A 25,595-nucleotide genomic window follows, 5' to 3' on the forward strand; every position below is an offset into this window, starting at 1 on the left:
CGTGACTGCGTTCCCATAAGGAGCAGTGGTAACGCGGTATCGTACGACGATTTCCTTTGGATCCATTGTTTTTTTTCTTTATGCGTTCTTGGAGGCAGTAGCGCCGGCACGCGCATGACGTCTCCAAGCACAGCCAATGACGACGGAACACGTGCAGCTCGTGGCGAAGCATATGAGCGAATCACGGAGCGGAAAAGGTCACTATAAAAGAGTAACAACGCAGCCTTTTTGCCTTTCTGAAGGGTCTCGGCAAACAGTCAAGACGTCCGTTCCGGTGATTGTCATTTGTGTTTGTGGCCCGCTATCTAAATGGGGAAAGGAGAGCGCAAAGACAAGAAGAAAAACGACTCAGCTGGTGGACCTCCAGGTGCGTAGCGAATTTCCTTTCGGTTCTGTGGCCTCCGCCGCTGTCGTTTGGGTGCTCGATCCCTTTGTTCATCTGGCGTCACATGGTGGGCGCTGTAGGCCTAACCTCGTGGGCTACGATGATTCTGTTCTAAAGCATTAAATTTTTGCGAGAAGGCTGAACGAAATTCACGAGCTTCGTTACCCGTTTGTTTTCGCTATCATTTTTATTTGAGCGTGAGTGACCGTGACTTGAGAGAAAAAAAAAACCGCGTTCGGTTGAGCCGAAGCGACCTCGAGAGCCTTTATATCGCGTTAAGGTTGGTTCACGTGCAAGCGACTGAGCGAATACAGCGATTGAGCAGCGCGTTGCAGCGAAAAATGTCGATATTTTTAATAATAATAATAATAATTGGTTTTTTGGGGAAAGGAAATGGCGCAGTATCTGTCTCATATATCGTTGGACCCCTGAACCGCGCCGTAATGGAAGGGATAAGAGAGGGAGTGAAAGAAGAAAGGAAGAATTAGGTGCCGTAGTGGAGGGCTCCGGAGTAATTTCGACCACCTGGGGATCTTTAACGTGCACTGACATCGCACAGCACACGGGCGCCTTAGCGTTTTTCCTCCATAAAAACGCAGCCGCCGCGGTCGGGTTCGAACCCGGGAACTCCGGATCAGTAGTCGAGCGCCCTAACCACTGAGCTACCGCGGCGGGTCAACGATATTTTTGGAACCTCTTCACTCTGGCCGCTTCCCCCGCCGCGATGGCTCGAAACGGCTTTGTGCGCCGCGGCGGCATGCGCTTCTGCACGCGTCGCCCGTGCGCCTGCATGGTCCGGCCATGCTGCTGACCTGACACGGAGCAGGTGCTGTGGAACGCTCTTCCGCTTGATGAGTGCCTTTATCTACGGCATGTTTCCGAGCGCTGCCGTCTCGTTTTAGTCCGTTCTTGATGCATAGCAACACCTCCGCAGCTCCGCACCCTAATCCCCTAAGCGCATTTACGATTTCTTTATGGTTTATTTGGGTTTAACGTCCCAAAGTGACTTAGGCTATGAGAGCCGCCGTAGTGGAGGGCTCCGGAAATTTCGACTACCTTGAGGTTCTTTAACATGCCCTGACAACGCACATAACACGGGCCTCTTCAATTTCGCCTCCATCGAAATTCGACCGCCGCGGCCGGAATCGAACCCGCGCCTTTCGGGTATCGCTTTTGAGCTTCCTTAATCTCTTTGCGCTGCATTTTTTGCTTGGCCTATCCGGATTACCCGCAGCGGTGGCTCAGTGATTAGGGCGCTCGGCTGCTGATCCGGGGTACCCGGGTTCGAACCCGACCGCGGCGGCCTCGTTTCGATGGAGGCGAAACGCAAAGGTTCCCGTGTGCTGTACGATATCGGTGCACGTTAAAGATGCCCAGAAGGCCGAAATTATTCCGGAGCCCTCCACTACGGCACCTCTTTTTTTCCTTTCTGCACCCAGTCCTTCTATCCCTTCCCTTACGGCGTGCTTCAGGTGTGCGCCGCGATATGCGAGACGGTTACTGCGTCTTTTTTTCCTCAAAAACCAATTTTCACATTTGATGGGGTGTAAGACCATGAGATACGTCTAAGCCACGTGGTCGTGTGTGTATATACTATAGAACGGCTGTCCATGCAGGCGCTGCCGTGGACGAGCCACAGGTGCTTAGCAAGCGTCCTTGTTTTCGCTGAATTCCAGGGTTAGCGAAGTTAAATTTAAAATTGTTTTTTTTTTTTTGTTCTCAAGTATACAACTAGAAGGAAAGCGTGCGCGTGTGTCGCAAATATATTGAATGCGCGGCGGGACATTTGTTGCTTCTTCGTTGCTGTGGGGGAGGGCTGATCGCATTTGTGTGAAAATTAAGACCCTGTGCGACAGCTAGGGCCTCACACTCAGTTCTTCCGTGTAAAGGGCATACGACGCTGTTTGGGGGCGCTGCGTGTTTAGTCGTGTGTAGTTACAGAGCATGCCATTGTCGGCTTGCACAGCTGTCTTAGTTGGGACGGCCATTGCGACGTATGCTCTCGACCACAGTATACTGAATTTTCGGTCACTGACCATGTCAGATATGTTAGCTGAAGTCAGCTGACCATATTCACATGGTCAGTAAACCGAAGATTCATTCTGCTGACCTGACCAGACGGCATTCCGTCAAACCCTCGACTAGGTACTCTATACCATCTGTCTTTTACCGTTGAGCAGACAAGGGAAGGGACAAGTGGTGCTCGTTATGACATACATGATGGAGGCCAACAGTGACCGAACCAAGAAGCATAAGGGATGTTTTTTTTAATAATATGTGGTGTTCATCCGTGGGGTCTTAATACGGCAAAAACTTGTTAAAGAGTCTGGGTCCTTGGAGTACGCCTTCATCGCAGAGGACAGCTTTGAAGGCACCTTTAAAGTTCTTGAAGGACTCAGGACTGAGTGCAAGATTGTGAACAATCAGTGTGTGCCCTGTGTACCCTGCAAGTAACGGCCGACGGACACGTGGAAAAGTGATCATATCCCTTTGTTCTCTCCCTTTTCTATCTCTCCCTTCGTTCTACTTCCCACGTGTAGGGTAGCATACCGGGTGTTGCCTAGTTAACCTCCCTGCCTTTCCGTCTTTCTCTGTCTCTCTCTTTGCGACGTTAAACCCCCATGAAGAAAAAACGAAACTTTTTAAAGATAATTGATTATAAAGCAGAAGGAAAACAACCACATGCCACCGTTGGTATCCGAAACCCACTACCTCTGAATTTAGCGTCCGGTGCTCTACCAACGGAGCTCCGGCGACGGCTGTCCAGTCTTCAGCTTTCGGCGGTGTATATATGCGTGTCGTAGCGATCGCTATGATCGCAAACGCAGCAGATGTATGAACGCTACGTTAAACGGGCATTTTCGGCTCGCAGCGGTGCCTTCGGCCAGCGGTGGCAATCAAGCCACCGCTCCTGCTCCGTCGCCCGCCGGTACGCCGCGGGATTTGTTCGCGCAAGTACTGCAGCAGGGCGCCGCGCCCAGTCCGCAGCCGCGCGCCGTCAGCCGCGGCCCGGCCCCTGCCGCGGTGCCCAGAGCTCAGCCCACCGCTCAGCCCAGCGCCTCCCGTCCCAGCTACGGGGCCCCCGCCGCCGCAGGTGACGCCAACGTAGCGGCCAGCAGCCCGCGGCCTGCATCCGCAGCAGCCGCCGTGAGTCGCAGTCAGCCGGCAGCAGCTGCCCTACCACCGTCGCCACCATGTACGTCGCCCGTTGCAGTAACAGAGCAGACCCCCGAAGCTGGAGACCAGGCCACTCCAGGCGGCGATGTCAGTATCAAGGTGCGTACTGTTTTCCGAAAAGGGCTTCACCTTGGGCTATGGCATGTAGCTCGCTTAACCTCGTTATAACAAAGTAGAAAGTGTGTTCGCGGCTGTTACTTCGTTATATGCAGTGTTGACCGAGCTTCCACGGGGAATCGTAATTCCTTCGTTATATCCATTATTTCGTTATAAACCATGCTGTGCAGCTTGTTATGCCAGGGGTCCATATAAAGTTGCACCTATTAAAGCGGTTGAACCTCTTTACCACGAAGTTGAAAGTTTCCGGCGATAACTTCTTTGTAAGGGTAGCTTCGTTATAGCTCCTGTTGGCTGAGCTTCCACGTGCAATCATAATTTCTTCGTTATATCAGTTGATTTGTTATAAACCGCTTCGTTACAAAGGGTTTTAACTGTTAGTTTCAAGGCAAGAGGAAACATCACATTTCCAAAATATCGACTTGCACAGACGGTACGAGAACCAAACCCCGGTATAATACAACTCAATAATAATAATAAAATTAATAATTAGTTTTTGGGGAAAGGAAATGGCGCAGTATCTGTCTCATATATCGTTGGACACCTGAACCGCGCCGTAAGGGAAGGGATAAAGGAGGGAGTGAAAGAAGAAAGGAAGAATAGGTACCGTAGTGGAGGGCTCCGGAATAATTTCGACCACCTGGGGATCTTTAACGTGCACTGACATCGCACAGCACACGGGCGCCTTAGCGTTTTTCCTCCATAAAAACGCAGCCGCCGCGGTCGGGTTCGAACCCGGGAACTCCTCCGGATCAGTAGTCGAGCGCCCTAACCACTGAGCCACCGCGGCGGGGCATACAACTCAAGAACGAAACAGCATGTTCCTCTCGAAAGAGGCCCTCCAGCCAAAGGCGTCGACTGGTTCTCATGACTTCATGGTTAGTCAATCCTCTTGGACCTGCGTGACATCTCAGGGAGTGGCATATGAAAGGAGATGAACCACCGTTTAATCAGATTGAGAGCGGCGTCCGGAGAATTGGCCGACGCCGTTGGCTGCAAGGCTTCCTTGGTAGGGCATCCGTCGCTTCTTTCTCGAATTGCAGCCGACTATGCAGGGCTTAGTTTTTACTAACAAAAAGTTCTGTGGGTAGCAAGCATCGTGGTAGTGATTGACGTATAGGGCGCTCTGGAAGTGAAACATCAGATTTAACCGCTGAGAAAGTCAAGATAGAGAACAACGTTTGGGAACCGCAATGAGTTCCTTGGTCAACAATGATATAGACAAGTCGAGTGGGCGAAATTTAAAAGGAAAGTTTGTATTTCGATGAGTGGTTTGAACCCGACCGCGGCGGCTGCGTTTCGATGGAAGCGAAGCGCTGAGGCGCCCGCGTGCTGTGCGATGTCAGTGTATGTTAAAGATCCCCAGGTGGTCTAAATTATTCCGGAGCCCTCCACTACGGCATTTCTTTCTTCCTTTCCTCTTTCACTCTCGCCTTTTGCCTTCCCTTACGGCGCTTCTCAGGTGTCCGCCGATATGTGAGAAAGGTACAGTGCCATTTCCTATCCCCGATAACCAATTTTCAATTCTCACAGTTTCTTCTGTGAGGTTCAGGGCCTCAGTCGTCGCCTGGATAAAGGGTGGCTCGAGGAATTATTGCGTCGTCAGGTTTAGCCTTTGGGTTCACTACTTACGCACCAGCGGCTGAGTGTTGTGTTGCCAGCGTGTGAAATTCTTGTTAAAGCGGAAGCTTTACTGACCGCAGGTTGAGCAGTTTCGCGTGATTCCTGGAGAGCCGTGCTGCGCATGCACGAGGAGCAGTGACGACACATGGCGCATTTCTCTCTCTCTCTCTCGATCCCTACTCACTACTGCGCATGCGCCACTAGTAGCACCGAGCCACAGATGTTCAGCCGCTGCGCACCGCCGCACATTTCCTCAAAATCCAACTTTAAATTTAGTTTCCTCTTTCCCTCCCTCCTTTATCCCTTCCTTAATTCACGGCGCGGTTCGGGTGTCCACCGAGATGTGAGACGGTTACTGTGCCATTTCCTTTCCTCAAGAAACCAAACAAAACAAGTGAGCCGACGGCGTTCATAGAGTTCATTGGCGTGGACAACTTTGCAAAGACCGTTCATTTTCACGAAACGAAAAGCGCACAATCGGCTCCGTGGTTCAGTGGAGACCTCAATCTCGGTTTCGCTTTGTATATCCTGGATTAGCGGGGCTAATCCAACCCGCCGCGGTGGCTAAGTGGTAAGGGCGCTCGGCTACTGATCCGGAGTTCCCGGGTTCGAACCCGTCCGCGGCGGCAGCGTTTTTATGGAGGAAAAACACTAAGTAATAATAATAATTTTGGGGGAAAGGGAATGCGCAGTATCAGTCTCATATATCGTTGGAAACCTGAACCGCGCAATAAGGGAAGGGATATAGGAGGGAGTGAAAGAAGAAAGGAAGAGAGAATTGCCGTAGCGGTGGGCTCCGGAATAATTTCGGCCACCTGGGGATCTTTAACATGCACCGACGTCGCACAGCACACGGGCGCCTTCGCGTTTTTCCTCCATAAAAACGCAGCCGCCGCGGTCGGGTTCGAGCCCGGGAACTCTGGATCAGTAGCCGAGCGCCCTAACCACTGAGCCACTGCGGCGGGTAAACGCTAAGGCGCCGGTGTGCTGTGCGACGTCAGTGCACGTTAAAGATCCCCAAGTTGTCGAAATTATTCCGGAGCCCTCCACTACGGCACTTCTTTCTTCCTTCTTTCACTCCCTCCTTTTCCCCTTCCCTTACGGCGCGGTCAAGGTGCCCAACGGTATATGAGACAGATACGGCGCCATTTCTTTTCCCCCAAAACCGATTATTATTATTATTATTATTATTATTATTATTATTATTATTATTATTATTATTGGGCTACCTTTCTCTCATATCGGCAGACACCCGTACCGCGCGACGTAAGAGAAAGGACAAAAAGGCGAGGGAGTGAAAGAAGAAAGAAAGAAGCGCCGTATTGGAGGGCCTCGGAATGATTTCGACCACCTGGGGATCTTTAACGTACACTGACATCGAACAGCACACGGGCGCCTTAGCGTTTCGGTTCCATCAAAACGCAGCCGCAGCGGTCGGGTTCGATCCTGGGAACGCCGGATCAGTGATCGAGCACTCTAACCACCGAGCCACCGCGGTGAGTGTATTGTCTTTTTTTAGTCACTCGTTAAATGCTCTTTAACTCGAAGCGAAATGGTGCACCGTCGAGCCCGAACATTCATTCTGGCAAACTGATGTTTCCTTGGACTGCAGCTGTTGATGCTTATAAATTACGCGTCTGCACATTCTCAATTCGCAGAAAAATTCATGTGAATGTTGTTCATCTTTCGCTGTTAATGGGCAGCTGCGACGTCTTCTTTTGGCCTCCACGAATGCCGAAATTTCCAAGGTAGTTCCTTGTGCCGAGCTTCGCCGCCGGGCGTCGGTTTGTTTCAGCACGAATAATTAAATGTTTCCAATTTTGTCGCCCCAATCGGGACGATTTCTGTGGGAGACCTTGCACGTGTGACGTCACCAGCTGCATGCCCTTCCATATTTGCTTGGAGTTTGCGCAAGAAGAAGAAAATGAAGACCTTTGTTTTTGGTCATTTCACACAAACGGTGGTCTGTCGCTTACAGTCTCCAGTTTAGTCAGTCAACGCGCCGAAAGTTTTTGTGACAGTATGCATGACGACAAGCTTCTATCTTGACGTCATTCTTTGGGAGAAACCCAGTTTTAGTTTCGGTGTTCTTTGCTTTTGCTGGTTTAAAGGGCTTCTACTCAGGATTTTGAAAAACGCTTTTAAAGGCACAGAGAATTGACTCCCAAGAAATGTTATGCGAATAGGAACACAATACTACGTCTAAAACATTCAAACTCGCCCACAGTTGCCCTTTGAGTGGTTCTGAAACCTTGGAAGAAATACTTCAGCACTGGCGCTATCATGGGCTGGGTTCCCTGAATAAATAAATTAAGGCACAGAAAGAACTAGTACTGACTGTCTCGCTTTTGATGTACACCACGACCACGCAGTGCGGTTCCTTGATTTTGCAGTCGACCCGATCGCCCCTGTCATATGTGCTCAAGATAGAACAAGGCTTTGAAATACCTTCCGAGGAAAGTACAGGGTAGGTCAAAAGTTCCCAGGCCATAGGGTCTGCTTTTGAGCTGTATAATCAGGCAGACATGACACACCCAAAGACTCAAAATATCCGTAGAGGGCGGAAGAGGTATCGTTCTATACTCTGCGAACCTTGATAGCTTTAATCGCACCTTAAATGCCACGATATACCGATGAAAGAAGCAAGCCCTGTGGCCCCGGAACTTTTGACCAACCGTGTACATAACCTCGCCAAGTACTACGAGCTTGCGTCATAAACACCTGAACCATATATTCCTACATTGAGCACAGAACCCACAATCCCGAGCGAAGGTTGGCGAGCTCTTTCCAGCGATTTTTTCACGCCCGCGCATTTCTCCGTCTCGTGCTCCTGCGTATTTTTGTTCTGATGTGGCTGTCGGTTAGATTCAGAAGTATGGCAGCTACTGTGGCCGCTGCCAATAATAAGTGTCGTTTCGGCGGTTCAGGAAGCCCTCCTCACCCCCCCCCCCCACCATTACCGGGAAAATTCCCGAACGCGTCTGCAGCCGGCGGTGTGGCCGAGTGGGTAGGGCTGGCTGAAGAGCGCCGACCTGTGAGCATGAAAAGAGTGATGAAAGGAGATAGAAAGGCTAGAAGACGCTGTAATTTAGATATTGACTGCAGATAACTTCGCTTGCACAAAACATTTAAGACATTCTCAGGGGAGCTATATTAATGTTCAAGCGCCGTCCTTTAATAGGCTCGCTACAACACACGGGGTGCAGGAGGCTTTCCCCGTTAAGACTCACCGGTCCTGCACTGTAGTGTAGATCGAAGACCATTCGGCCAAACTTGTGTGACGCTCAACACACGAAACAGTGCGTGCATACTTACTTCTTCATGCCCTGCTCTAATTACCACCAATCACGGCGCAGGAGCTCGAGCGAACCCTGCCCTCCCACTTCCCGCGGAGGCCCGCCCACGGCCAGCTGAGCCGGACCATACAACTTCTTGCCAACCACTTCAGCATTGAGATACCGACCGGCAGCGTCTACCACTACGACGTCGACATCTCCTCGGAGACTGCCAAGGAGACCAAGGTTCCTGAGCAGAAAAACTACCGATGCCTCAGTACAAAGATCAACAGGATAGTCATCGAGCTCCTAGTAAAGAAGTACCGGCAAGACCTAGCCAACTGCATCCCGGCTTTCGATGGCCGCAAGAACCTGTACACGCGCCGCCAGCTCAACTTCCGCGAGCGGACATTCACAGTCGACATCGAGGAAGACCAGAGAAGCCAGAAGTTTATCATCAAGATCCAGTATGCCGCCACCGTGAACCTGGATGCCCTGCATGGCGTCTTCCAAAAGCGCGTACAAACTGTGCCCCAGGAAGTCCTCCAGGCCATCGACATCGTCTTGAGGCACAGCCCCTCGATCAACCTTGCGCCGGTTGGACGCTCGTTCTTCAGACCGCCGGGACCCAACGAGCACAATGACCTCGGAGGAGGCCGGGAGGTGTGGTTTGGCTACTACGCGAGTGTTCGACCCGCCCAATGGAAGCCCATGCTTAACGTCGACATGTCAGCAACAGCATTCTACGAGTCGCTTCCACTGGTAGACTTCATGTGCAGGTTCTTCAGCGACAGCCGGCGTGTGTTGACACCCGCGGACTTACGGTCATTGCGCGACAACCAGTACGCGCGGCTGAATAGGGAGCTCAAAGGACTCCGCGTAAAAGTGACGCACCTTCCGTACCCGCGCAAGTACAAAGTGGTCAAGATCACGAGGGAAGCTGCGAAGGACATCTATTTTGAATCAGAAGGTAGTCAGATCTCCGTCGCCGACTACTTCCAGAGCCGCTACAGGCGCTTGTCGTACCCGAACTTCCCTTGCGTGCAGAGTGGCAGCCCGACGCATCCGGTCTACATTCCTCTGGAGGTGTGCGAGCTGGCCGAAGGCCAGCACTGTCGGAAGAAACTCGAGGAGAGTCAGACCGCCGAGATGATGAAGCGCACGGCCAAGCCGCCAGCCAAGCGCTTCCTGGAGATTCGTCAGTCTGTGCGCGACATGGTCAGCACCTCGGACAAGTACCTGCGAGAGTTCGGCGTCAAGATCAACCCCGAACCCACTCAGGTTGTTGGCAGAATTCTCGACCCGCCGTCTTTGGTTTTTGAGAACAACAGCATGTGCAAGCCGCGCGACGGTACGTGGGATCTCCGAGGGCAGCGCTTCTACAAGGCGATGTCGATGACACAGTGGATTGTTCTCAACGTGAGCCGCTTCGCGCAGAAGGACTGCCTGGACAACTTCATCAAGATGCTGATCCGCATCGGCCAAGAACTGGGCATGCGCATTGCGCAGCCGCTTGCGGTCATCACGTTCGACACAAACCGCAAGCCCATGCGGACCGTTCTCACGGAGCAGCGCAAGCAGCGCCCGCAGTTGGAGATGGTTGTGGCTGTGATCACAAAAGCCACGAACTACGCTGAGATCAAGCAGGTGGCAGAGACTGAGCTCTCCCTGCGCACACAATGCATCTTGGACAACAACGTGGTCCAAAAGTGTAACGCAGCGCTCATCCAAAACCTGTGCCAAAAGATCAACGCCAAGATGGGCGGCATCAACAATAGTCTCCTGATCCAGGAGAAGCCGAAGCTATTACATAGGCCCGTGATCGTCATCGGAGCAGACGTGTCGCACCCATCGCCTGGGGACAAGATCAGGCCATCCATCGCCGCGTGCGTCGGAAGCCTAGACTCTGTACCGTCCAAGTTTCACGCCACCATTCGGGTACAGATTGAAGACTCCAAGGCTAAGGCGCGTGTGGAAATTATCAAGGACCTGAAGGACATGATCAAGGAATTGCTACTGGTTTTCTACCGCACCACCGGGCACAAGCCCCTGCGGATCGTCTTCTACAGGGACGGAGTGAGCGAGGGGCAGTTCTTGGAAGTCCGTAACCATGAGGTAAGCAACTGCGCCTACTACAATACTGTGTCCACTAAACTCTCATCTTGTTAAGACAGCTATACCGCATTCAATGCCGCTAGCGTCATTGGATAACCTTTTGTCTTATGACAAGCGGACTTCCTGTGCATATACGTAACGGCACCGAATAGATCTCCACAGCGCTACAATTTCAGGACATTCGGGACATTCATTTCTGGAGACGTCTTCTCGGTGTTAGTTGACGTCAGCTTGATCGTTTCTCTTCAAAAGGTGGTAAACATCCAAGACTGAGGCTTGTGGTTGGGTTTTGTGCGTGCCCGCTCCGTGTCTCACCCCTTTTACGCACGGGCGATATTAACGGCTGTGCAGTTTACCGTCCGTTGAACTGAACGACAGTTAGAGGTACTATACCAGTTTCACAAGGTCATGTTTAATGTCATTAATTACTTAGTGATCAAGTTTTAACGCCATCGGAACAGTGTCACGTGCTCGTATTTAATGGCATTAGACAGACTAACTGCTGTTTGCGACCTACTGAGTTCGCCAGAACTCATTCGCCACAGCAGTGCATACTCTTGTCCCCATTCCGCATGCAGAAAGATATGCAACTTTTTTTGTGAAAAGTCACTATCCTGTGGATAATGGTTTATTCATAAAGAGCAGCATTTTTACCAGCAATTCTGAAGCACTGTTAGCCTGTGAGCTGGCACGCCAGTTCGACTTTTACGACTAGTCAAGCAAGAACAGTGGCATTTTCTACAAATTTATTTTTATATTATATTTGAATGACATTGCTGAGGTTCTGACTCATTGAAACTGTTTATATTCAGGTGATTTTTTTAGCCCCTTGAAGGCGTTATCATCACCGTGACTTTTTAAAATTTCGTTTTCTTTCTTTCTCTTTTTTTTTATTTTTTATGTATTTAAATACACCTCACAGGTCTCCGCAAAGGCATTGTGTAAAAATAAAAAGGGGGGGGGGGTCAAATACAGAACATTGCGCAAAATATGTTACAAATAAAAAATAGTAAAAGTGCAGCAAAACACACAAAAAAACAGGTGAGTTCAGATAAGATATCGCAATTCACAAAAAGAGATAAAAGTAAAAACAACTGTGTCATGGAACAAAAACAGGGGAAATGCACGAAGTCGAGTTATACAAAAGCCAAAGAAAACATATCAGGCATAAATGAGCAAAGTTGCACATCCACGGAACCAAAGAGGCAATAGGTCTCAAGCTGCTGAAAACGAAGTTGTACGAATCCGGAGTATATAAATGACGTGCTAACCGTTATCAGCGAAGTGTTTGGGTAGATGTTCGCAAAAGGTGTCATGATTAGCCTGCAGGGCGATGCAGTCCGGAAGATTCTTCCAGAGACAGATGGCACGCGGGAGTGACCAGAAGTTGAAAGCATGTGTGTTGCCATAAATGCGGCATAGCTGTAGTTATTATGTAATCTATGTTATAAGTAGGAAGGACGTTGCAGATGTGCTGGCGGTGAATCAGTGGCATGGACGTATTTGTGAAAGATAGATATAAGGGCAGTCTTGCGACGAATTTGCAACGGATGCATAGAGCGAAAGTTTGATCTTTAGTTGGGTTAGACTAGACTGATAACTGCAATTTTGCGAAATGAGACGACAAGCCCCATTGTGGACAGCTTCCAACTTCTCTCTCAGATATTTCTGATGAGGTGACCAGATGGATGAAGCGTACTCTAGCTGCGGTGTGACAGAAGTAATGTAGGCTTGTTCACACACGTGAGGGGTAGTGCATTGCAGGTTACGGTGAATGAAAACTAGTTACCGGGAAGCATTAGCGAAAGTGATGGTTATGTGTTCAGCCCAAGAAAAGTTTGGTGAAATATGGACGCCTAGATGCTTATACTGCGTAGTCCGAGCCAATGTATCGTTATTATTGTGGTATGGAAAATTCGAAGTGACTGATTTTCGGCTAAAAGTAATTATCTTACACTTAGAAATGTTTAAAGTCATTAGACACGTTTTACACCAGTCGTTTATGCAATCGAGGTCACTTTGAAGTTCAAGGTGGCCATTAGTAAATTTTATTGGTGAATAAATAATGCAGTCGTCAGCAAATATGCGCATATAAGATAAGATTGTTGCTGGCAGGTTATTAATGTAAATTAAGAATAGTAATGGACCGAGGAGGCTTCCTAGTGCCGCGCCCGATGTAACATCGGAAACAGGAAATTAATAATTGTTAACAGCGGTGAACTGCTGGCGATTAGAAAGAAGACTACGGACCCATGACAGAGTTAAAGAATTTAATTTGAGAGCACAAAGCTTAGATATTTGTCGGCAATGTTCTACCCGATAAAATGCTTTGGCAAAGTCCAAAAAGGTGCAAGTCATCAATTTCCGTGCGAGTGTTTGTTAGTACTTCTGAAAACCGGTACAACCTTTCCTATTTTCCAACCGGTGGAAACCTCACCTGTAGATTTTGACTGCTTAAAGATATGACGGAAGATGATGCTGGAGACAGAAATGGCATTTCTTTAGTATTTTCAGTTAATTTCATCAACCCCAGAAGAAGAGGGTGCTAGGCTATTTATCAGGTGTACTAAGCCATAAAGTGTAATGTCAACCGGTGCCATGTACGGGTAACCAAAATCTGGTACTTACGGGATGTTAGGATTATCTTCTTGGTGAAAATATATGCGAAAAACGAATTAAAAGCTTTAGGACATTCAGCATCGAAGTAGGGGGCGCTGTGAATATCATGTATTGATATATCATTACTGACACTGTTCTGACGTATTGCTTTGAAGGGCTTGCTCTTATTGTTCCTAAGTAGCGCCGGAAGGGCTTTTGAAAAAAATATTTATTTTTTTCGACACAAAGGCCATAACAACACAGCTTTAGGTAGGTTTTATATTTACCCCGCGTGCAGGGCGAACATTCGTGCTATGCATTTTTGTACAACCGTTTTTTCTTATTTCTCATTTGTCGATGCTTTTTTCTAAAGCAAAGCTTAGATTTATGATTTGATAGCGTGACAAGCGGGACACGTTTGGCTACATGTTAGGCGAGCTTGTCTCTAAATTGAACCCGCGGTTATCTAATACGACCTATATTGTAAAGAGGGCGTCAGAATATTATCAGAAAACATTTGAATTTCGATCGTCATTGATTGGATTGTAATCTCCTCTGTTATAGTTGCGAATCTGTAATATCAATAAATCTGCCAATAAATTGTAATGTCGTTAAATCTGGACGTGTAGCGCCAGCTCCGAAAATAATGGCATAGGCAAACTTAAGGCTACAAACATCTGCGGTTATTTCTAGTGCGCATGTGGCACGGGTAATAAAAGGCAGCGCCACCTGCAGTTGAGGTCTCAGCTCAGTAGGGGGTCGCAGTTAGACCAGTCTACTGACCCGCTGCATCGGCCGAGTGCTATCCTGGCTCATATAAGTCTCACTCTACAACTTCCATTAAAGTCGGATACAACTCAAGAACCAAGCGTCTTTTCCCCCTGAAAGGACTCTCTTGCAGCCAATGGCGTAGACCATTTCTCATGAGCCTCCTAAGGTAACCATGTAGGAAGTCGCAAAAGGAAGGGGTTAGTCTCCCCCCTCACAGGAGAGACTATTGTCATTGTCACCGCGCTCGCTGCATTGTCCACCTTGCAGGTTCGTGAAAACCAGCCGACGCCATTTACTGGATGGGGGTCCTTTTACGGGGAAAAGCGGCTTCATTATTGAGTTGTATCATTGGAATTAGTTTAGCCACAAAAAAAAATGCCACGAAGTGGCACCAGGAAAACAACGGCTGAGCGGTGAAGCCGGGCGTTCCTCTACTGAATTTTCTTGGCTTTGTGTGGTTGTTCACTGACGGCATACTCAAACGCCACGCTTGCACAGAAACTTTAGTTGAGTGAAGTCAAATAGTAAGTCAATGCCTAGAGTTATGTATATAAACCGATCATGTGATCCAGAATGTGGACCGCGTGAACTCAATTTAGCGGAGTGTGCGAGTAACTGCAGCTGACTGCTGTTCATTTCGGCGTTGGTTGGAAAAGCTGCACTTCCGTTGAGTTGAACAGTTGCTGAAACTGCTCGTTTAACCAGATCACAACCGATAATAGCGTTGCTAAAAAAACGCTGCTCTTCGCCATAGAGTTTTTTCCCAAACGACAATTATATAAGATAGGACAGCAGAGTTCGTGTAGGTCCAAAGCGTTTTGTTTACATTCTGTACCAAGTATATATCGTGATTCGTCGAATGGCCTTTAAACCCTGACCAAGTTTTCCTTTGTTTCCGCTCTCGAATCTCTCAGGTGAGCGCCATCCGGCTGGCGTGTGCGGAAATGTGTCCCACCGAGACCTACGAGCCACCGCTGACGTTCATCGTGGTCCAGAAGCGACACCATACGAGGTTCATGCCTGCCAACGACCGCGACGGCGTGGGCAAGTTCCGCAACGTCCCACCAGGCACGACCGTAGACTCGGTGGTCACGCACCCGCTGGACTTCGACTTCTTCCTCTGCAGCCACTTCGGCATCCAGGTAGGCGACCTCTTCTCCGCCCTTGTTGCTATTGTCAGCGGGAAGAAATGGTCCGCGGTGTTTTCGTTTATCAATTTGCGGAGGAAATAGTCCGGGCGCCGGCGTCGCCACAGTCGCGTCGCGTCTTTAGTGCGCTACAAATACCAGGAGCGCCTGCGGTGGAGGCCTTCCGCAGCTTGAGGAAAGGGAAGCATGGCCTCCGAGATCACCTGCAAGCGGTACCGTGGCGGAAGCATTCCGCTTCACATCGAGGCCACCAGGAGCGCTATGAGTGACTGTAACGTCATCGTTCGACCTTGAGGAAGCGGTATCGGAAGTTGCGCACGGGGGGCCTTATGTCCAGTGCGGATTGATGCTGTCATACGGATGTGGTCATTAGTTTTTCTTTTCAGGATGGCGTCTGCTCAGACAATGAATGCATGGGGTTGGGTGAAAAGAGAAGCGCTTGATGCTCGCCTGGGCCTGCTTGCTCGTACGTTAAAGCGGGACGCGGCTTTGCAGTCTCAAGAAACGGCCAAAAAACTGATTTTTTAAATAGTCGTGTCGGCTTGTATGCCTCGTTTTTTTATGCTGTACCGAAGTCGGGACAGCGACATAGATGACGATGACCGACCAATGCGCTGATGACAGCCAGGCAGGAAATAATAGTTATTCACGGTATATAACGGCGCGAGGGCATCTAAGGTCAAATAAAGAGAGAAACATGTTGTGCACGCAGCATTAAGAGCAAGGCGAGCACGTGCTGTGCTCATAGGCACTGCCAGTTTTTTGTATATTGCGTTTAAACACTCTCCTTCCCACGTAATGTGTGCTAATAAAATAAGTGTATTCAAACCGCACACACCATCCCACATCACATCGCACCACAAGCAGGACCACACCGCACCACCACATACCACGATGCGAAGCGACCCAGCCCGACATGGCACTCGGAATCTGGGCATGTGAATAACTTTACTCCTTTGCGCTCCCGCAGGGCACCAGCCGGCCGGCCCACTACTATATCGTGTGGGATGACTCCAACTTCAGCGCGGACGACCTGCAGAAGCTCAGCTTCTACCTGTGCCACACATACTCCCGGTGTGCAAGGAGCGTGAGCATCCCGGCCCCTGTGTACTACGCGCACCTGGCCGCCTTCCGCGCAAAACACCACATCGCCAGCAAGCTGGAGACGTCAGGCGCGGTCAGCCAGTCGTCTGAGGGCGGCGGGGACGCAGTGTTGACCACTGCCCAATACGTGGAGGCCGTCAAGGTGCTGCAGGAACTGCAGGCCTCCATGTACTTCGTGTAATGGAGGAGGTTCTCCGCTGCCCCTGCATTCCGGTTACGGTGAGCCTGGAGGAGTACCACTGACGTCATACCCAACAGTTCTGGATTCTGGAGAAAAACATTTTTGAACGGGAAAGCGTTTAAAGGCCTTTGCAGGGAGGGTGTTACATAGGGTATAGGGAGGGTATTATGAGCTCAGTGTTCCTCATATTTTGTAAGATTCTACTACAACGATCAATATATCCCCAACCTCCCGCCTGCAGGCTTGCATTTTTTGCTATTAACGTTTTTGCTACAGTCCAAAGCGTTCCTCATTGGTTTTCTATTACAGTCATAACTGCTCGATGCGAGCGATGGAAACAGTATAAAAGGAAGGTTCTTCCAGATATTGGAAGAATTGACCTTGAATATTTCAATACCAGAATCTTAGTTTCCCAAATTTCATTTTTTTTTTGTCCAAGAATGTTGGACATGTGCGCAACACGTAGAGGACAAGATATACGTGACACGAAGTGGACATTTTCTCCAGTTCCTCTTGGCGCATAGCAACAATTTTTAATGCGTTTTGTCGGAGTGAGAGACGACTTAACTGTGAAGTGCTGCTCCGCTCACATTCAGGACTGCTGCTTCGAATTCCTCCACGAAGAAAAAAATTAGTCGGTTGTAAATTCTTTTTCTGTTACCTAAACAAGACGTTTACCACCAGACGAAATTAAAAACGTGAGAATTTTGATCCAAATTCTATGATCGAAATTTAAAGTTTTTCAGTTTGGTTCATTGTAAGCTACACGTACATCACAGAGGCGCAACTGAACAGGGACATGAACACACAGCGCCTGCCCTGTGTTGTGTGGCTTTCACGTGTTTGTTTAATTGCGCTTAGTTCATCTGTGAATCTTTTATGAGCGCACAACTAAAATTTTGCGTAAAATGTAAATGCGCCTACTATGCTTTTTTTTTTGTCTTGTTCTAACAAAATGTTATTGACCACTGTCCGGCGATATTTTCTCTCTTCCTCGCTGCCTGCGTCCCGACTTGCTATACTCATATATGCTGTATGTATTGCAGGCAGAGAAGAACCTGAACTAAATTTAACCGGATTTCTGCTGCTTGAGAGCATTTCGTAGCTGCACAAAAATGCGATCCAACTTTAAAAACCGCAGCCTTCGCGACGTTCAACTGCATAGCCGTCAGCTAGTTGTCAAGCCCCGCGGGTGTCACTTTGCGATAGATAGAGGGAGAAGCCCTATAATTTAAACAAGAGATTTTATCTCGCATGCTACACTCTAAACACAAATATACGCCCGTATGGGAGTAAATAAGAGAGTAAGCTGTCTTCTAGCGCATAGGAAAGCTTACTCCCCTTTCTTACTCCCTTTTTACTCCTTTCTGTTTAGAGCATACTCTGCGTGGGGCAAGAAAGTCTCGAGGAGAGAAGCGCAGAAAATGTCTTTAAAGAAGTAAAAGAATAAAATAGAATAAATATGATCAAGGCATAAATGGGCAGTTAATTTGGACTCAGGTGCACGGACAAGTAACGCTACAAGATATTAAATGGTGATGCGCAGTATCTCCCACGAAGGGGCTGACAGTGTTCACTGCATGAATAGTGCATAATGGTGAGAGTTCAATTCATAGCGGTGATTTGTTTGCTATTTGCCTATTTAGATGACATTGGCCTTTTCGAGCGGAAGCATGGATCTCGGAGTCCGTTCTGTGAGATTGCTGTATGTGCCACTTGTCACTGTTTTGCAGCATTCTCTATAGACACCAATGTGATGAACATAGAGATCAAAAACCGTTCTTTGCGATCAGAAACAATGGCAAACAATCGGAGACGATGAAAAAAGGTGTTTATTTTCTTGGAAGAAATGCATGATCAGTATATTTCAGTTGTAGTTCCTCGAGCCTGGTGTGAGCAACTACTAATCGGTGGTTTTCTTTGTTAGAGGTTCGGGCTTGCTTTGATTCAAATTCGACGGAACAATTTCGATGTTAGCGTGAGTCAGCCACGCCGCCACTAATTGCACCTTTTATTTTCTTGCAGGCTCGCAAGGCGAAGGATTTCCTTGGTTTTGTTGTTTCATGGGCTGTCCGAAGAGTGCGGGTGCCAACATTCTTGTTTGTTGTTTCTGTGCCTTGAAATTTATAATTTGCAATAAAAAAAAATTGGACAATAAAGTTGGCCGTTACATGAGGTTTCCTTGCTTTGCAGTCACTGGCGCTTGCATTGGCCATGCGTTGGCCGAAGCCAGTCTGTTCTGCTACAACACATGCTAAAAAAGTGATCGGGTTTCGAGACGTAGCTAAACCGAGTAGACGTGTGAAAGCATGTGTTTAGCTTGGTTGGCTCATGGTTTTGCTCTCCTGGATGGGTTGGTTTTTGGCCTCGGACGCCGAGGCGTGCGGACGTGTATTGCGTGGTTTTTCGATGTTCCTGGCGGATTTATGCTTGTGCTCAAGCCAACTTCGATTGGAATCATCAGCGGAAGTCGCCAGGATCACCTGGATTCCGAAATTGCGGCAAGTGGATCTAATTTGCGGCTATTTTCGATTTCGACGCGTCGTCCCAGCGGCTGCGTTCGACCTAGCGTCGACTCCGACCACTGCCCGCCGGCCAAGCGTCGGTGCGCCTCGCCGCCGACCCCTGGGGCTTAGCATGGCCGGATATTTTCGGCGAAAATGCAGGTTGTTGTTCAAGGGGAGGATATTTCTCCCGAAGAATTTTCCGAAAAGGTCGGTTGGTTCACGATCAACACAAACCAGCAACGCGGCAGCCAAGATGGCGGCCGCGAGGGAGAAGGCCAAGGTGTCGGCTCGGACCGAGGAAGGAGACAAGATGGCGGCCACGTGAGCACCAAATCAATCAAGATGGCAGGGAGGAAGTTGGCGCTGCGCTCTTATGGAGGAAAAACGCTAAGGCGCCCGTGTGCTGTGCGATGTCAGTGCACGTTAAAGATCCCCAGGTGGTCGAAATTATTCCGGAGCTCTCCACTACGGCACCTATTCCTTTCTTCTTTCACTCCCTCCTTTATTCCTTCCCTTACGGCGCGGTTCAGGTGTCCAACGATAAATGAGACAGATACTGCGCCGTTTCCTTTCCCCTAAAAAACAATTATTATTATTACTCCGTGGCGTCACAGCAACCACGCCTACCTACTGGCCTGCATAAGGTGATAATCAGACCGAGCGGAGGATTGAAAGCTCTATCTTTGGGTGGAGACGTGAAGCTTATGAGATTGTGCGAGCCGCTGCGGGCGTGAATCTGAAGGAGGCTAAGGAAGACTTTATTCAACTTAACACCAAGCAAAACACCATTTTGTTGGGCACCATGAGTGAAGAAAGAATGCATCTGTACCTGAAGATAAAAACACTTCAGGTTGATCAGAAAAAGTACGACGTAAACGCCTACCTGTCATCCCCCGAGGGTATTGGCAAAGGAGTTATTCATGGGATTCCGGTGGAACAAACGCAAGCACAAATTCTGGACACCTGGATTGTTCAAGGAACCCCAAAATCAGAGGGATCAGAAGAATAGGGAAGACATCGACCTCAGTTCTGTTACTCTTCGTCGATGAGAATGTGCCGTTTTGGATTTATTATAGAGGCGGGCTCCTCAAGTGCTTCCTCCACAAAAAGAAGTTTGAAGTGTGCAACGCATGCGGATCGACACCTTGGGCACCGCTCTGATGTGTGTCCGGACCCGGACAACGTCAAGTGTCGTGGCTGCGGTACGGTGAAGCCACCGGATGGACACTTGTTCGATCCCAAATGTGCTGTTTGTGGAAATAGACATGAACTGGGAAACAAGAAGTGTCGCGAGATCTACCGAACTCCGTACGTCGTCAAGAAACGCCAACGGGAGCGGAAGCTCCAGGAAGAGGAGGCGAAGAAAACACCCCCGCCTGGGCGGAAACTCAAGGAGCCGGGAGGGCTTCCGGAGCCGATCCGACTCCTTCCCTCGCCTCGATCTCCCGGGCCGTTCCAGCTCCAAGGGCTGCTCCAGCTCCGGGGTCGCTCTGTCTCCAGAGGCCACTCCGGCTCCAGGGCAAGATCATCGTCAAGGCCGAGGACTGAAGCCAACAGGCAAAGGGAGGTGAGCTGGGTAGATAAGGTCTCCCCAAAAAATACTGAGTCCGAGGAACTAGCCAAGTTGAGAATCATGGTAGAGAAACTCACTAAAAGAGTAGATGACCTCGAAAAGGAAAACGCTATGCTAAAAAGGGAGAAGAAAGTAGCTAACGCAGTCAAAACAGCTAACACGATTAAAACCCACTCAACCGATGAAAGCACTGTGGAGATGCAGGTAGATGATACCCGCTCCCCACCTCTGAAAAGGAAACTAGGCGCGAACGCGTCGCAAGAGCCCACAATGGCAGATCCATGCAAGGAAATGGACGACTTCCAGGCGAGCTGGGAAGCAGAGCTCGCAGCAGTCTTCCAAGCCATCCAGGCGCTATCGGAAGAAAGCCAGAAACACAGGGCCGAGTTGCTGAGCAATAATAATTGGCAGAGGGAAACAGAGCAGAAGGTACATGGTGGATCACAGACGGCTGCGACCCTAATACCATCGGGTGACAATCCACAATCCAATCATGGCCAGTCACAATAAACACTCGATTTGGCAGTGGAATTTCCGCGGGCACCGTCGCAAAAGGGCGGTCCTGCAGCAGCTCCTTCTTGGCAAAGACAATCCAGACGTAATCGCTTTACAAGAAACTGCGGGGATGGCAAAATTATCGGGCTACATATCATTTAGTACAGATGATGGAAGATCCGGGGTAACCACCCTGGTCAGGAGAAACTTAGCAGTCGTTAAGCATGACACGGAGGTTATCAACGTAGACCATGTCCTTGTTGAACTTATTCCAGCAAAAAAGAAAGAAGGCAGCCTTTTTGTTCTTAATATCTATAGCAGCCCGAAACAGAGGAAGGCCCGATTTGGACCTCTTCTCCAAAAAACTCTGCGTATTGCCAAAAGGCAAGCTTTGGTAGTGGTGGGTGACTAACGCCCAACACGCTGCCTGGGGTACACAAAGAAAGAGTTAAGGGAAGGGAACTCTGACTGGATGCACAGCAAGAGGGGCTCACGTACCTTAATGACCGACCCCCGAACCCCCACTAGAACGGAGAACAGTGTCAGCGTAGACACCTCACCCGACCTCACCTTCGTCAAAACAAGCGTTTGTGGGTCGGTAGGCTGGAAACGCTGATAGGTCAAAAAAATGTTACGTCACGTTTGTAACGTCATGTTCACGTATTTTTAATGGCGTCATGTCCGGTTGGGGACAGACACATTTTCTTTAGGTTTTTCTCGGAATTCCCCACGTTTCTCCAACGCGCGCGGGATAAAAAAAAAGCGCATCTTGCACGTGTGCACGTGTCTCTAGTTAAGCTAACTGCGCCGCTGATTCCGCATTGAATATTCCTGCCGAAGAGGCTCCAAGGAAGTCTGCCCTGTCTGCGTTTGATTCTGTTTATTTGTTTACTCGTTTTGGCCAGCGGCACGCGAGTACACGCATCTATAATTCTTATCTGTTCCGCGAATCCGCCACCGTCTGTTTCTGTACTACCCGCCGCTCTGCCTTGAGGGCGCCTATTCTCCCCTACTGCTCCTCGTTTTCCTTTCTTTTTTATTTCTCTTTTTTTCTGCCCGCTCCCCGCGGCTGCTCGGTGGACAGGGGGCGACAGCGCGTTTCCCTTATTCTCTTTATTTCTCATTCTCCTTTGAAAAACGCCCTCCTTCGAGCAAACAAACAGATCACACAAGAGACAAACAGCGAGCGACCAGACTCCTCTCTTCGACTGAGGGAAAGGAGGAGGGTGGTCAAAGGAACAGCGAAAAAAAAGGGGGGGGGGGGGGGAATAGAAAGCAGAGGTTAGAGACAGGGGGGGCGGAAGGGGTGAATTGTCCGCAAGGAAAATGGGGGGGGGGGTCGCCAAGAATTAATATGGGGGAAGCTTCCTTCGGCGGAAGCGAGAGGTTCGAACACGAGGAAAGAAAATATTATAAACAAGAAAACAGCAAGAAAAGAACAAAGGAACGGAAAACAACACTGAGCGCATATGCCTCAGAGCGCGATGCGCTCCCCGCGGGTGCGGCTGTTAACAGTTAAAATGTAAGTTACGGCGGCGGTGCGCCCGGCCAAACGCACCGCAGAAACCCGATCCCGCAGCCCGGCGCCGCAAAGCGCAAATGTCTCCGCGCTGCCTCGCGTCAGAAGGGCGCCTCCGCCCCGCGTTCCGTCGCGGAGACAAAAAGAGGGCTCCTTCCTAGAAACTGAGAGAGAGAGGAGAGTAACAGATTGAAAATGGGGAACGAAGGCGCGAAATCGCCCAAGTGTCCGTTATTGTAATGGGTTACTGTCCTATATGGAGCATCGGCGCTCTACTATCTGCAAAATAGGAAAAAAGAAATAAAGCAAAATAAAATATATCAAAATATAAAAAGTTGAGGGGCAATAGGCAATATGCTTTGCTCTCAGAACTGTTTTCTCTGGTCATAAGCAAGAAAGATTGGCAGGGGGAGGAGAAGGGCGGCATGTGGAAGCAAGCACGCAAATTGGCATGACCTCTGGCGATGCAGTCGGGGTGCTGTGAATTTCAGTAGGGCTAGGACTATGATCTCTGAAGTGTGGAGGGAGTACCAGGGTTTTCATTTAAATCGGCCTGCACAGTATTAAACTGATATATAAAGTATGATTCTCGTTGCTCACGCTCACGGGTATTTTGGAAGTCGCTGTGTAGCAGCGTAACTTTTAGTTTGTGAAACTCGTGACCTTCCTGGGAAAGTTGTTTCGACAAGGGGGAGGAGAGGAAGAGATCTGGTGTTCGCGCGGTGGTTGTTGAATCTAATTCGGAAGGAATTCTCGGTTTGGCCAATGTATTGCATCTGACAAACGCCGCACTCGGGCATACCACGTTACTACTGTTACAATTCAAGTTTTCACGGGCGGAGTGTGTGCTTTGAGCTAGTGTTGTTGTCCGCATATGCTGGCAAACTTGACATTGATGCTTCCTGCAAGGTAGGCAACCAACAGGTTTTCCTTTATAGACAGTAGAGTGAACTACATAATCATGTGTGTTTTTTTTGGTAGCCTGTAGGTAACGTGTGGAACTGTTGGAAAAATTTTTGACAGTCTATCGTTTTGTTCGATTATTTTGAAATGTTTTTTTTAGAATTTTGTTGACATTAGGTGGGTTGCTTCCGAAGGTTAAGACGAGATTAGAGCGGTGTCATTTGGGGTTTGCTAATTGGGTTACCCCCAAACATTTCGTTACGTCTTTTTGCTTTCGCTTTCCTAATGGCATCATCAAAAATAGAGGCCGCGGATAGCATTGATCCCTCAGAACCTCCAGCATACGGTTAGAATTTTCTTTGAAGTCTTCTGGTCGTGAGCAGGTCCTTTTGAAACTGATGGCCTGGGAATATGGAATAGAACTTTTGCAGTGGCGTGGGTGGCAGCTCTTGTAATGAAGGTACTGTTGCCTATCCGTGGGCTTTCTATAGACACTGGTGATTAAGCTACCCTTCTACACTCGAACTGAGACGTCCAAGAAATTAATTTGATTGGTGGAGTAAATGTGTGTGAAACAGAGGTTTGGATGTATGTCGTTAAATGCTGAAATAAACTGGATGAATTGGTCCTCGGTTTTCGTCCATACCATGAATATGTCGTCTAGGAAGCGTTTGTAAAAAGCCGGTTTTGTTGGGTATGAGCGGATAAACTCTGATTCAATGCTATGCATATATATGTTGGCATAGTTTGACGCCATTTTCGTTCCAATAGTGGTACCACTCGTTTTGTAGGTAAAAGGAGTTGTAGAACTTTCGAAAGAGTTGAGTTTGAGGACCAGATTAGTAAGTGCAGCGATGGTACTTTGGCTAGGAGCATCAGCGCTTGTGTGTTTTCCATAGGATGCGACCAGAGCTCCGATGCCATCATCATGCGGTATGCTGGTGTACAGAGACACTACATCAAGGGTAATTAATGTGTGTGTGTGTGTGTGTGTGTGTGTGTGTGTGTGTGTGTGTGTGTGTGTGTGTGTGTGTGTGTGTGTGTGTGTGTGTGTGTGTGTGTGTGTGTGTGTGTGTGTGTGTGTGTGTGTGTGTGTGTGTGTGTGTGTGTGTGTGTGTGTGTGTGTGTGTGTGTGTGTGTGTGTGTGTGTGTGTGTGTGTGTGTGTGTGTGTGTGTGTGTGTGTGTGTGTGTGTGTGTGTGTGTGTGTGTGTGTGTGTGTGTGTGTGTGTGTGTGTGTGTGTGTGTGTGTGTGTGTGTGTGTGTGTGTGTGTGTGTGTGTGTGTGTGTGTGTGTGTGTGTGTGTGTGTGTGTGTGTGTGTGTGTGTGTGTGTGTGTGTGTGTGTGTGTGTGTGTGTGTGTGTGTGTGTGTGTGTGTGTGTGTGTGTGTGTGTGTGTGTGTGTGTGTGTGTGTGTGTGTGTGTGTGTGTGTGTGTTAGACAGATTTATTTTGAGCCGACGTTTCGGACAGAGCCTGTCCTTTCTCAAGACTGAAGTTACAGCGATCTTCCTCCCCTTCGTAAGGAGTTGGAATTAGCACACATGTCCGCCACATGAACAGAGCAACAAACAATCAGATGCTGAAAAGAAGATGGGCACAATAGAGAAATACTAGAAAAGGAAGAAAGAGAAATGAAGAGAGAGAGAAAAACGCGCTGTCTCCCCCTGTTCCCCGAGCAGTCGCGGGGAGCGGCAGGAATTGTCGAAGTCGCAATTCTTCGCAAGTTCGCGTAACTGAGCAATATAAACCTCTGACAGGCTCACCAGGGTTCTGTAAACATATCTTGAACCGCGGTGGCGTTCTGTCGTGGCTCAGAACAGACGGTCGCAAGTACTGAGCGCGGTTTGAAACGCATCTTCGCCTTTCGTAACTTCACTTAATTGAGGCCTCCTTCGTTTTAAAATTGCGCTCGTGGTGGAAGGCGTTCCGGAACGGCGCTGACATTCGACGCCGCGCGAATGCAGGAGCATAGCTTTGCGCCGGGATGCAGCAAACTCAGGAGCCAGACGCCTCTAAGTAAGTAGAAAACAGTGCCTTTCACTGGTTCCATAGTATTGGTGGTCGGCCCGGGGTTCCCAGGAATGTACGAGGGGGCGTAAGATCCC

General features: G+C 49.0%; 2 protein-coding genes across 4 annotated transcripts in view; both read left to right on the forward strand.

Moving 5' to 3' along the window:
- Nucleotides 1–25,595, forward strand: part of LOC144115469 (protein argonaute-2-like) — a 103,752-nt gene that overhangs the window by 33,439 nt on the left and 44,718 nt on the right. The window lies entirely within an intron of this gene.
- LOC144115470 (protein argonaute-2-like) lies at nt 248–18,669 on the forward strand. 3 transcript variants are annotated; one of them, XR_013311403.1, is made up of 6 exons: nt 248–367; nt 3,258–3,661; nt 8,659–10,692; nt 14,976–15,203; nt 16,180–18,199; nt 18,520–18,669. XR_013311403.1 is itself a non-coding variant. In XM_077649870.1 (6 exons), the coding sequence occupies exons 1-5, from the start codon at nt 310–312 to the stop codon at nt 16,492–16,494; spliced, it is 3,039 nt and encodes a 1,012-aa protein (XP_077505996.1). In that variant the 5' UTR covers nt 249–309; the 3' UTR covers nt 16,495–16,532; nt 18,520–18,669. The 3 variants fall into 3 exon arrangements, 2 of the variants coding, with proteins under 2 accessions (XP_077505996.1, XP_077505997.1); XM_077649870.1 differs by having other exon boundaries at nt 249–367; nt 16,180–16,532; XM_077649871.1 differs by lacking the exon at nt 248–367 and adding an exon at nt 6,728–6,798 and having other exon boundaries at nt 3,435–3,661; nt 16,180–18,669.

This window comes from Amblyomma americanum, chromosome 1 (genome assembly GCF_052857255.1).
Source record: "Amblyomma americanum isolate KBUSLIRL-KWMA chromosome 1, ASM5285725v1, whole genome shotgun sequence".
NCBI lineage: Eukaryota > Metazoa > Arthropoda > Arachnida > Ixodida > Ixodidae > Amblyomma > Amblyomma americanum.

Bases quoted from the DNA above. Each gene is read 5' to 3' on its own strand.
- LOC144115470 (XM_077649870.1), top strand. From the start codon at position 310: ATGGGGAAAGGAGAGCGCAAAGACAAGAAGAAAAACGACTCAGCTGGT. The intron at 368-3,257 runs GTGCGTAGCGAA...TTCGGCTCGCAG, and splicing joins CTCAGCTGGTGGACCTCCAG to CGGTGCCTTCGGCCAGCGGT. The intron at 15,204-16,179 runs GTAGGCGACCTC...GCGCTCCCGCAG, and splicing joins GCAGCCACTTCGGCATCCAG to GGCACCAGCCGGCCGGCCCA.